This window comes from Sminthopsis crassicaudata, chromosome 1 (genome assembly GCF_048593235.1).
Source record: "Sminthopsis crassicaudata isolate SCR6 chromosome 1, ASM4859323v1, whole genome shotgun sequence".
Taxonomy (NCBI): domain Eukaryota; kingdom Metazoa; phylum Chordata; class Mammalia; order Dasyuromorphia; family Dasyuridae; genus Sminthopsis; species Sminthopsis crassicaudata.
This window is the reverse complement of record NC_133617.1, coordinates 135,707,416-135,721,310: the sequence shown is the minus strand read 5'-3', so window position 1 is coordinate 135,721,310 and position 13,895 is coordinate 135,707,416. Positions and strand designations below refer to the sequence as shown.

General features: G+C 31.7%; 1 protein-coding gene across 2 annotated transcripts in view; it reads right to left on the bottom strand.

The window, feature by feature from the left end:
* The window catches only part of LRP12 (LDL receptor related protein 12), a 113,287-nt gene that overhangs the window by 47,507 nt on the left and 51,885 nt on the right, over positions 1-13,895 (bottom strand). The window contains exon 2 of one of the 2 annotated variants that reach the window (XM_074267188.1): positions 6,241-6,297. The exons of the other annotated variant lie outside the window; for it this stretch is intronic. Coding sequence (XP_074123289.1) covers positions 6,241-6,297 — 57 coding nt within the window. The remainder of the gene's footprint in view (positions 1-6,240; positions 6,298-13,895) is intronic. 2 annotated transcript variants of the gene reach the window in all.

The following is a 13,895-nucleotide window of genomic DNA, read 5'->3' as shown; positions in this document are numbered from 1 at the left end:
ATTGAAAATACCTCACAAGTTCTGGGAAATATCTTAGGCTTCTAAGAAAGGTTATCAGATAAGCCAGCCAGCATTCAGAAATTATAATAAGTCTGTGTATATATAAAACTGCATAATATGATAATATATACACTTCTATTTAACAATTCTTTCTCTGGATATGAAGAACATATTCCTTCTAGGTCCTTTGTAGTTGATTTCAGTTTTTATAATACTCAAAATGATTTAAGTCATTCAAAGTTGTTCTTAGAACAGCATTGCTATTACTATGTATAATGTTCCCTTCCTTGGTTCTGCTAATTTCACTTTTTGTCTTTTTCTAAAATTAAACAGCTCATCATTTCTAATAGCATAATAGTAGTCTATTACAATCATATACCAAGATTTGGTCAGTCATTCCCCAACTGGTGAACATCTCCTCAATTTCCAGTTTTGTGCCACTATAAATATTTTAGAACATATAGGTTCTTTTCCTTTTCTTCTAATTTCTCTTAGGAAATGGACCAAACAATGGCATTGCTGGGTCAAACGATATACACAATTTTATAATTGGGTATAATTCCAGTGCTCTCCAAAATGGTTGGATCAATTCACAATTCTACCAACAGTGAATTATTCAGTGTGCCAATTTTTCCACATTCCCTCCCATAATTGTTGCTTTCCTTTTCTATCATTTTAATCAATTTGACAGATACGTAAAATGATATCACAAAGTTGTTTTAATTTGTATTTCTCTAATCAATAGTGATTTAGAGCATTTTTCATATGGCTATCATAGTTTTTGATTTCTTCATCTAAAAAAGGCTTGTTCATATTCTTTGACCATATATCATTTGGGAATGATTCATAGTCTTATAAATTTGCTAAAGTTCTTTATATATTTGACATGAGGCTTTTATCTGAGAACCTGTCTATACACATTTTCTCTCAATTTTCTGCTTTCTTTTTAATCTTAACTATACTTGTTTTATTTATATAAAACCTTTCCATTTAATGTAATAAAATGATCTATTTTACTTGCTTTCTCTCTCCCTCTCTTATTTGTTCATGAAGAAATAGTAGAATGAAACAATCAATTCTGGGAAGAGTCGTAGGCTTATTCTAATTTGTGAATGCTGGGCTCAGTCCAGACCTTTCATTACTTCTTATAGGTTCTCAGAAACTCATAACACTTCCCAGAACTATTCATGTATTAGTTTCAATATTGGGTGTCAATAATGATGGACAAAAAAGATGAAATCAGGTCAATCAGGAGTAGTATGAAAAAGTAAAAAAAACTATATGTGCACATATGTAAATGCATACATACCCTATTAGGCATACATACCTATATATTTGTGTATATTGTATGTGTGTATATCGTGCATTGAAAAAGAAAGGTTAGAATATACTCAAATGGTTTAAGAGGAAAAACAATGGAAATAATTTTAGAAAAATGAATGATATACATAATTATATAATCAGAGACTGTCCAAAATCTGAAAAAAATTATTGTAACATATGGAATTCTTAATAAAAATTATAATAAAATTATAATAATGGACAATAAAATTAAAGAAAGAAATTTCAGTTCCATTTCTGAGAAAACCTCAAGTGCTAAGATCTGATTCTTCTCAGTGAGGAGTAATTAAGCTATCAAAGATAAATTTACATATTAGCAGAAATTTGGCTTTCCTTTTCCATCTATTCATTTTCTTTTGCTTTGTAGGAGTCAATTAGATGAAGGAAAAAACTGTTCTTTTCTAGTAAGAGTTATGATAGCCAAAAAGTGAGAATGCTCTTCTTATTGCCACCATCAAGTAAATATGTGTGAACCAAAGAGAAACGACTTTACTTGAAAAAATTTTCCCTGCTTCTCTATGGTTCAGGAATATTAAAGTCCCAAATGAGCATAAGTTGTTGATAAAGGCTGAGATTAATCATAGGGTTTATTTAGCTATGAATATGAATATAGCTCTGTGTAGACAGAACAAAAATAAATGATGAGAAAGCTAAAATAATTAACATTATTTTTTGTTCTATCTAAGGATAAAGATATAAATTAATGAAAATTACAGTAAAAATAATTTAACTACTATCTGAAATTCAAGGTTAGCAAACAGATGGTAACTGAATACTCAAAGCTGCTTTAAAGGAGTTTGAGTTCGAGTTACCAGGTCTGGATGAACTTTCAGACAATACCATTTTTAGCCATTTTTAGCTTTATCAGAGATTATGCAGTAATAATAAAAGAGAAGGGGAAACATTTCATTCTAAAAGGGAGAAAAGCATGGAGTCAGCAAATTATAATTCAAAAGGTTGAGTTGCTATTCATGACAAAATTCTAGAACACATTACTAAAGGGATAGCTTTGAAAGCATTCAGAAAGATAGTGATCAACAAAAGTAAGACATCAACAAGAACCAATCCTTCCCAATTAGTCTTACTTCTTTTTTGGGACTGGGTAAATAGAATGGGAGGAAAAGGGAATGCTATAGACATAATCCTCTTAGATTTCATCAAACCATTAGAAAAAGTAGCTTAACTAGTAAGCAACAAGAAGAGATATAGGAGAGTAATTGTTAATAGTTTGATGTCAATCTGAAGGTACAGTTTTGCCCCATTAGACTACAACTGACATCGTGTTTGGTTCCAAGTGCCACATTTTAGGAAAGACATAGATAAGCTAGAAGGCAATCAGGAAAATAAGAGAACTGGAGCCATAACATAAGATGATTGGTTGTAGAAATTGTTCATTTCTGAGCTGTAAAAAAAATCTTAGGAAGAACATATTCTAAACAGCAAATCTGTAAGAAAGATATTAGATTTGTTCTTCTTAGATCCAGAAGGTAAAACTAGGAGCAAAATGTAGAAGTGACAGAGAAACATATGTAACATAAATCAAAACTTTTTAACAGTTAAAGCTATATCAAAGTGAAAGGGACTGCCTTGGAAGACAATGGCTTTTTTCATTAAGAGAGCTTTTAAAGTAAAAAAAAAGCATGTCAACAATGCTATAGGAAAGATTCTTGATGAGTTAGATAAGATTTGGAATTGATACCTTTGGGGTGCCTTTCAACTCTTAACTCATTAACACTGAGATAATACATGTTATAGCATTACTTAAAATATTTTATTAGAATAATACACAGATCTGAAGTCTTAAGGCAGTATTAAGCTTTAATAGCTAAGACATAGTCTATTGGGAGACCCAGTATAATAAGCACATCAAACTTGTACTTATGTTCCAAATCAGGAAACTAAAAACATGTATGACCAATTTAATAAATTGAAGACCATACATCAAAAAATTATTTATTGTTTTCACAAGTAATTGGGAAAAAATATTTAAAGAAAAAAAAATACTTACCACCAGACCACAAGAGTTATTACTTGCAGTCCATAACCTTTTTTTAAAATAAGGTAATAAATATTCAGTAGGTGCCTTCTGTGGGTCAGGAACTTTGCTAAGAGCTAGTGATACAAAGAAAGAAAAGATAGTACCCTGAACTCAAGAAGCTTTTGGCCTAAGTATGGAGACAACATGCAAAAACTTATATAAGCAAGCTAAATACAAGAGAAACTGGAAATAATCAAAAGAGGGATGGCAAGAGGACAATGAAGGTTTTTTTTTTGTAGTTGGGATTTTAATTAGAACTTGAACGAAATCAGAGAAACCGCGAGATGGAAATAATAAAGTAGGGCATTTCTAGGCATGGGAGGCAGTCCAGAATTAGGAGATAAAATATCTTATTTTAAGAGAAATTAGAAGGAGGTCAGGTTGTGAAGGGCACAGACCTTTTTTTAATATTGCATTCTGAAACTGACAGAAGTCAGTGGAGTTTTTTGAGCAAAATGGTGTGACATGAGTCAGACTTATGCTTTAGGAAGATAAGTTTGACACCTAAAGGAAAGATAGAATGGAGTGGAGAGAGACCTATGGCAGGGAGACCAATCAGCAAGCTATTACAATAGTACACTTTATCACAAGGTGGCTGTTACAGGGGAGAAAGAATGCATGTGAAAAATGTTACAAAGATAAAATCAGCAAGCCTCATCAACAGATTGGATATGAAAATATAAGGTTGAGGATGACAACCGCCTATGTGGGTAAGTGGAAGGATGGTATGCCCTTAACAGGAAATGGGAAATCTGTAAGAGATTGCTTAAGATATCTATGAAAAATTCAGTCTAATATCCAATAAGTAGTTGGAGATATAAAACTATAGAAGAGAGGCAGCTCTGTGGTGCAGTAGAGCACCATCCCTTAAGGAAGACCTGAGTTCAAATCTGGCTTTAGATACTTAATACTTCCTAGCTGTGTGACTCTGAGCAAGTCACTTAACCCCAACAGCCACAGCAAAAACAAACAAACAAACAAACAAACAAAACTGTAGATCAGCAGAGAGATTAAAGCTTGATGATCAGTTTAGAGATGATAAATAAATCTACTGAAGTGGATTATGTCCCTAAGGAAAATTGTGCAGAAAAAGAAAAGAAAAGATCCAGGGATGAACTCTGTACGACATCCACAGATTGAGTTAGCAAGCATGACTTGGATGATCCTGCTTAGGAGACTGAGCAGGGGTCAGCTAGATAAAAGAAAAAATTATGAGAGAGTAATATCATGAGAATCTAAAGAGAAGAAGGTATCAAGGAGAAGATGTCCATAGTTTAAAAGATTGGAAAGATTAATACTGAGTAAAAGTCATTAGATTTGGCAATTAGGAAATTGTTAGTAATTTTGAAAAAAGCAGTTTTATTCAGATAATAAGGTTGGAAGCCAGGTTGTAAAGTGTTAAAGAAGACAGTTAAAAGTGGTGCAGTGGACAGAGCAGCAGCCCTAGAGTCAAAAGAACTCAAGTATAAATCTGGCTTCAGATACTTTCTAGCTATGTGATGCTAGACAACTCACTTCACCCCAATTGTCTTATTAAAACATACACACTCAAGAACTACAGAATCTAGAATTGGTTTGTCTTGTAATCCTATGTATTTTATTTTATTAATTTATAAACATTCCTAAAAGAAATCCAAAGATTTCATCACATTGGCAAAAGGACTCATGATACAAAAACTGCTAAGAACTCCTAGGACCAAAAGAATGTCATCTGAACAACATAAGTGAGTGCAATATTCACTTCCTACTATCCATGGAATTAACAAGTAAATAAAAATAATTAAAGATCCTGAAAGGCTTACAAACAAATAGGAGGAAGTTATATAAGTAAACATACCTTTCAGAAATGAATGACAAATATAAAATCATTCCTAAATTGTACCTACCTAGACAAAGAAGTAACTGTTGGCAACTTGCCTAAGAAAGGTAAATGGTAAGGTAAATGAAATTTGTGGGGAGTATGAGAGAGCTGAACATAGTTTTGAATGAGCAAGGGTAGGAGTTAGTGAAGAGAAGAAAAGGCTCAAGAACATGCTTTAACAGAATTACATGAATTTCTAAAGGGAGGAAATGATATGTACAAATAGCTTAGAAGTAGAAGACAATGTATAAGTGCAATGCAGAAATTAATATAGTCTTTACCTAGAACAGAGCATGAAAATTATAATATACTGCAAGAAATAAATTAAGGAAAGGGTAGCTTCTAATTTGTATTTATCTTTAATGTCCACAAAGACAGACCTGGACAGCTTTATTACTAAACTAGGTGGTTCCATTAAAAAAAAGTTATGTTTTTGTTTTTAACTCTTTTAAACATTAGCTCAGTATTATAACAGCACTTAAGCCAACAAGAAGTTTCTAGTTTCATGAACACTAACTTTATATATATATATATATATATATATATATATATATATATATATATATAAATTTATAGTCAAGTGTATAATATAGCTAGTGTTACTATTTTCTATCTAAATCAAGTAAAGGGTTTAATTTCCGACTCCTCTTTATAGGAACCAAAATTCAAAATTATATTTTAATAAATTTCATTTCATATAACTTCTTGAAAAGAAAATATCAATTCAACTTAGACTAACTTTTCTCTTAGTTCAATGTTTGTATGGCAAAAATAATTAAGCAGTCCGTTCAGAAAAGCATAATCACTTCATGGCCATGCAGGTATCAATTTTATCTTATGAAAATTTTTCCATGTTCCAGTTGCTTCATTCCTTATTACATGCTGCAAAAGGCAGTAATAATTTTTATAGCCAAATATCACTTCATAAGATACCAGGTGGCTTTCAATATTTACCATATAAGTCATGCATGAAATTTAAACATTACAAAAAATGACTTACCAGTTGACACTCCTGAAATATGCACATTTTCAGAATGTTCTGCAAGAGCACCATTTCCTAAAATTAAACATAATGAATAAACTAATTTCCAAGATAAAATTTGTAAAAATTTCTTCAGATCCATTTTCTTTAAAAGGACAAGAAAAGGCTAAGCTACTTTTATTAGTTTGCAATTTAAAAATCAAAGGCCCTTTGCACTAAACTTTTTAAGGTTATAATAAAGACAAAAGCAATAAATATGGTAGAGAAAATGTCTTAGAAACTATTACAACACAAAATTATATACAATGTATCATTTATGTTGACATATAACTTTTTTTAAGACTTTTAATTGAGGAGGGGAAGGGTAAGGAAATCAGGTGGAATCCCTAGTGGACTGAAGTCTAAAATGTTAAAAAGAGAAGTTTAATTATAGATGTGGAAAATTAGAGGGATATGTAACTATAAAGATAATGGAAGTGAAAGGTAATGTTACTGTGTTATTCTTCTTTATATTTATTACTATGTCCAATAAATGAAAGTGAAAATGTGTTGGTACTACCCCTGAACAGTTACGAACCTCTCTGGGCATTTTTCATTGGATGTCCCTCTGGAGTTCTCACCTTCTGTCTTCTCTGGCTTCCTTCAAGTATCAACTAAAATCTTGTCTCCTATAAGAGGCCTTTCCTGATCTTAATGAGGGTGCTATTTCTTTGTTGATTATCTATAATTTATTATATGCATGGACACATACATGCACACATGTAATGTTCTGTTGTCTTCAGAAACTGCCGATCACTCTCTGGGAGGAGATCTGCTGTCTCAACTCAATCTCCGGGCCAGACTCTTCTTCCTGTAAAGAGCCGCCAACTCTGACCTAGAGTAGACTCACTCTCCAGGCTCAATGTTGCCTTCTTTTATCCTCCCAGAGAATGGGCGTGGGATAACTCAGGGGCTTGTGGGAAAAATACTTCAACCAATGAACTTGCTCCTTTTCATATGTAAACTGCTCCTCAGAAGTTCAAAGGGGTAAACTCCCTTAAAGGCTGGAATCAAAGGTTTGACCTAGAGAATTGTTAAGTACCAACTTAGCACTTAGTAAGAACCTAACATCTCCCCCTTTCTTTTGATTTAGAACATAGGGTGGTCTTAGTGCACTTAGTAAGAACCTAACACATACATACATCCTATTTGTAGAAAGTTATGTGCACTGTTTTTTCCTTCACTAGGTTGTGAATGTGATTGGAGAGATTGTCTTGTGGCTCTCTGCATCCTCAGTGCTTAGCACAGTGCCTATTGCATACTAGGCACTATTAATGTGATAAGCAATATTGTACAATGATCAACTGTGAATGACAGCTATTCTCAGTAATTTAGAGATCCAAGACAATTCCAAAGGGCTCATGATAAAAAGTGCTATCCACCTCCTGAGAAAGAACTGATGAAATCTGAATGCAGATCAAAGCATACTATTTTTTCATTTTGTGTGTGTGTCTGTGCTCTCTTTCACATGACTAATATGGAAATGTTTTACATGATTGCACCTGTAAAACCTCTATCAAATTGCTTACCATGCCAGGAAGGCAGGAAGTGAGAGAGAGAATTTATAATATTTTTTATATGAATGTTTAAAAATTGTTTTTTTTCCCCAGGTAATTGCAAAAAAAGTTGTTGTTTTTTTTTTAAATAAAAGGGAGAAAACATTAAAAAATAACTATTGACTGACTTTTCAAGACTTCCCCAAGACTAACTGCCTATAGCACATATTTTGGCACTTAATCACATTTTGTGTCATCCTATTTGTCCTATGTTTCATGAAGTCATTTCTTTAAGGTAACTAAACTCCTTAACTGCTACAACATTATACATACTACCATCACTTCCTACAATACCACACATTTACAAGTCTACAATTAAACTTTAGATACCTGTTGAAATGAGTAATTGACTTTTATCCATGACAAAATATTGCCCTAAAATGTCTAAAATAGTAGGAATATTTATTTCCTGAAGTTGAATTTGATAGTATGTTAATATAAATTTATATTTTGTAAGTTTTGGTATTCAGTCATTTTTTAGTCATGCCAGACTATTCTGTGATCCCATTTTGGGTTTTCGTGACAAAAGATACTAGAACTCAAATCTTCCTACCTCTAGGCTGGTTCCTCTATCCACTGTACCATCTAGCTGCCCTTAGTTATATTTTCTAAATCTTATTTATACTTAAACACATCAATAGTATCATTTATGTAGATATTTCTTCCATCCATTTAGATCTCAAACAATTGATTCCTACTCATGCAGTGCAATTCTTGGCTGTGTTTTTCCCCAAATCCTCCATAGGGAATCCACACAAAGATCCAATTCTTATCTAGTTCTTTTTATAGTATGTGTATATTCACATAATAACCTCAATTTTCAGTTGCTAACTTCTGCATAAGTCATCAAGAGAAATACACTGCAGCCTACTTGTGCCATCACATCTCTCCAATGTCTTCTGAATTACTCCTAACTTTAATTATCCACAAAAAAGTTACATATAAGATTTATAATCCTAAAGTATGACTGGAAAAATATTTATATTTTTGAAAAAGGAATGACCTGAAAACAAGGAAAGTATGGGATTACTAAAATTACTGAACAATTTCCTAAAGACAATTTACCCATAATCTATTCTAACTTATAATTAATAGTTGGTAATTAACAACCTAACAACAATCCTTGAATATTTTTAAGTGATATGTCATATTCAAATTACTTAAATATCGCTTTTCTATATACAGTATATGTAGAAATTTTCAGTATATCATTCTCCAAATATTAGGAATAAATTGTTAGACCAAAGATTAAGTAGATTTGTATAGAGTCACAAAAGAAAACAAGAGTCATCTAATCTAAACTATCTGTAAATAAAAATCCTCTCTATATAATAACCTGGCAAGCTATCATTCTACTTTTGCATGAAGATCTCAAGGAGATAGCCATCAACTCTTTGGAAGCAGCCTCTTCCATTTCTGAAAAAACTATTAATTGTTAGGAAATTTCTCCTTAACTCAAATCTTAATTTGTGTTTTTTGCAACTTCTACTCATTTGGGGATAAGCAACACTAGACTGATCATAATACCTGTCTCCTACCATAAAGTTTTCAAATAACTGAAGAACAGTTTGAATGTCTCCCCTACTATCTTCTCTCCTTCAAGTTAAACATCCCCATTTCCTTCAACTGCTCCTCACATGCCAGCATATTCAGTCCTTTTATCACCAAGGATTCCTGGATACCAATCATCCTCATCAATTTCCTTCCTAAACATATGGCTTCTGAAACTGAATGCAAATGCACATGTAGGGTTTAGAAAATGTCTGACCAGGACATAGTAAGTACACAGATATGGGAAAAGGCAGAAGATGATATAAACAGGAAGGCAAAATTGTAGGGGAAATTGTCAAAAGCAAAATAAAGTTCAATTTCAAGAAGCTACTTATAAAGGAGTGATAATAAAAAAGGAAAGACGTTGCAGAAGCAGTGATTGGGATCTTGACTAGGTCAAGAGGAAGGAGACCATTTCAATTATACATTACTTTTTGTTTCCTTTTGCTTCTCCACTTCTTCTCTATAAAGTGAGACTGAGAAAAAAAGGAAAATTTTCAAGAAGTGACAAAAAAGGAAACCACAATAAACTATAAATATAAATTCGCAATTGTGAATACAAATAGGATGACTATATCCATTAAGTGGAAGAGAGTGGCAGAATGGATTAGAAACAGAATTCAATTGATTACAAGAAACATTCTTGAAACAAAGATTCACACAAAGTTGAAATGAAAATTTGGAATCGAATTTTATCATGCCTAATGTGAATTTTAAAACTCAGAAAAGATTAACAATAAAAGTAGACATGATTAAAAGAGAAAAGCAACTAAACCACATTTGTACTTAAAGGTAAAATTATATAAATATGTCCTTATGTGCAAAGATACACATATAAATACAAATTTAATATACAAGATCAAAAAGTACAGTTTTAAACTTTAATCATTTTCAACTACACTTAGACTCATATACTCTGAATATGGGCTGAAGAGCATATCATCTAAAATAATTAATTAATTTACATGAAGAAATACAGTAAAATTATAAAAGGTAGGGATCTTAATAAGTTCCTTTCAGATCTGGAAAAAATAAAAATAAAAATAAAAAAGATAAGCAAAATAGAAGATAAGAACATGATTTAAATTTTAGAAAAGTAAGATAGGACAGATCTCTGGCAATCATTGAATCACAAAAGGTATAAAAATTTCTCAGCTTTTTATGGCACATCCACAAACAATGACTCTGTTAGAGTCCCAAAAAGTTCATATACAAATAAAGTCAAAATATTAAACATGTTCTTTACTATCGTCAATAAAAATTAAAATCATAGGATCATGGACTTAAAACGGGAAAGGACTTAAAAATGGTTGATCTCTTTGCCTCAAATTTCTCCCCATTCCAATCCATAGATTTTGCTCAATTGTTAAATTGATCTTCCTAAAACACAAATATGATCATGCTATCTCCAATCTCAATGGCTCCCTCTTGCCTTCAAGATTAAATAAAAATATACTGTCATTTAAAGCTCTTTACAACCTGGACCCCTTCTGACATTTCCAGTCTTCTTATATTATGTATCTCCTTGCTTCCTACATACTCTGCTATATCCTATGTCATTGGTCTCATTGCTGTCTCTGGAACATGACATCCCTTCTCCTGACTGAGCATTTTCACTATCTCCCTCTCTCTTGTCTAGAACTCTGTCCCTTATTTATATTTCCTAGCTACTGGAGAAGGCAATGTCAAACAGTATCTTTGGCAAGAAAATCCCATGGAATCACAAAGAATGATTCTGAGCAACAACACAAGCTTATCCAGCTTCCCTACACCCAGGAAAAGAAAACTGGGAAATGAGTATGGGCTGCTTATATTTTTCTTTTTCTTCCCAGGTTATTTTTACCTTTCTAAACCCGATTTTTCTTGAGCAACAAGAGAACTATATAAATATGTACACATATAATGTATTTAAGATATACTTTAACATGTATGAAACTGCCTGCCATGGGGGGGTAGAGGGAAGGAAGAGAAAAGTTGGAATAGAAGTGTTTGCAAGGGTCAATGTTCTGTCAATAAAAAGCCATAATAAGAAAAACAAAACAAAACTTATCCATCTTCCTTAAAATCTTGGGCAAAAGCAATTCTTCAAGCAGTCTTTCCCAGACCTTCTTAATCTTAATGCTCCCTTTATCCTGCATATATTTAGTCTATACATAACTACCTTTGTTACTACTCCATTATATTCTGACCTCTCTGAGAGGTAGAACTCCTTTTTGTTTTTTTATTTTGCTTTTCTGTGTATCTCATTGTATAGTCCAATGCCCAGCACATGGTAGATACTTAATACTAGGTGACTAACAAATTAGAGGTCATCAAGTTCAATCCTTGCATTTAACAAAAGAAAAACTGAGAAATTAAATAACTTGCCTAGGGTGACACAGCTAAGAAGCTCTCAGGTTAGAGCTTGAATTTAGATCTTCCTGACTCCAAATCTATGACTTTATTTAATATACTATGATACCTCTTTGGCAATACAAAGGATATTTGAAGAAAGGATTTAAATATAAATGACTAAATATTATAATCCTAAATAACTGGTAGATTAAAGAATAAGTTATAGAAATAGAATTTCATAAAATAAAATTACTAAAAGGAGAAAAATTTTGAGATCCATCAACCTATTTCTCCTCTCTGTATGTATGTATTTGTTCTTTAACAGATGAGAGAAAAATCAGCTCAATAAACTGAACACATGTAACTAGAAAAACAACAAATCACAAACTTGGAGAAAAATACCAAAATAGAAATTTGAAAAATTAAAGAAGGGATGAACAAAATTTGAAATTTTATAAATATATACATATGAATATTGAATTGATAAAGCTAGAAACTTTAAGGGGAGGGACATTCTTAAGATAGGCAAACCATTTGCTAAAGTAATTTTTAAATAATAAAGAAAACAAAATTATCACCCCCCCAAAAAAAAAGACAAAAAGAGCAAGTGAATATTGATGCAAAAAATACTGATTACAACATTAACAAGGATGCTACAATAACATATTAATAAGTTTTATACTATAACTAGACTGGGTTTATAACAGGAATTTAGGGCTTATTCAATAATAGGCAAACAAATAATAAAAAATCATAGTTATGTCCCCCCCAATAATATATCACATCAACAGATTTAGAAAAGACTTTTGAAAAAGTACTCCAACCAACCCTTATGATATATATTGAACAAAAAGCATAAAAACAAATGAGCTTTTCCTTAAGATCATTAGCATTACTTTAAACCAAGCACTAGCATTATTTATAATAGGAATTCCAAATGAGATCAGAAGCAAAGATGCCCACTGTTATAACTGGTAGAATTCTATACATATGCTAAATATAACAACCTGACAATACGAGGTTGGGGGGGAAAAAAAGAATACACTCAAAAATAAACCAAATTGTTAGAGTTTTAAAGATAATACGATTCATTTATTCAAGAGAACCCTAAATAGTCAACTAAAAAACTTAATTGTAACAATTCTAACTTCAGGAAAGTAGACAGTATAAATAAATTCACAAAAAAAATTAGACTTGCAAATACATAGCTACTAGAGTTAAGAATTCACTTGAAAACTGGGGAGGAAATGTAAAGAAACTTGGAGAAATCAGATTTAGACCAGCATCTTATATCACAAACCACAATAAACTCCAACTCAACATATAATCTAAATATTTAAAGTTATATCATAAACAATTAAAGGATTAGGTGAGATGCTTTTCACTATTATTGATGAGAAAAGAATTCTTAATAAAATTAAGGAATATAGTAGATCATGAGATGAATAATTTTGATTATATAAAGTTACTATATTCCACATATGTTTGGATTCAGAAACTTACTGTTACCCTGGACAAGTCACATAATCTTGTTTAATTAACCCCTCTTATGTTTTCTCTTCCGTAAAATGAGCTTGGAGAAGTGGCAAACCACTCCAGTACCTTTGCTAAGAAAACTCCAAATGGAGTCATAAAGAGTCAGATATGACTATAAAATAAACAATGTCATCCTAATGTTTCATTAAATTTATGTACTCTTAGATATATCTATTGTATTTCTGATTCTTTATGACAAAGTAACTTTATAAGTATTTTTGTGCATATAGTTATTTTTAATTTGATTTAGAAATGATCGATAGGTCAAAAAGTATGTCTATATAGGTTAGTAAGTTTTGGGGTATAACTAGAAATTGCTTTCCAAACTTGTTGGACAACTTTACAGTTTCACCAAGAATGCATTAACATCCCTATTTTCCCATAGGCTCTTCAACTGTTGTAATTGTGATAAGTGAGGTGGAAAAAAATCTCAGTTGTTTAAATTTGTAATTTTGCTTAGCACCAAGTAACATTTCTTTCTTATAGTTGAGAAAGTGCAAAAGGTTACACACACACACACACACACACACACACACACACACACACACACACACACAGCAATGTTGGTAATGTGCTAAATATTTTTTTTAAATCACAATAAATTTGCAATTTCATACACAATCATTTTTTTCTATTCTTTATACATTGAAATATTCA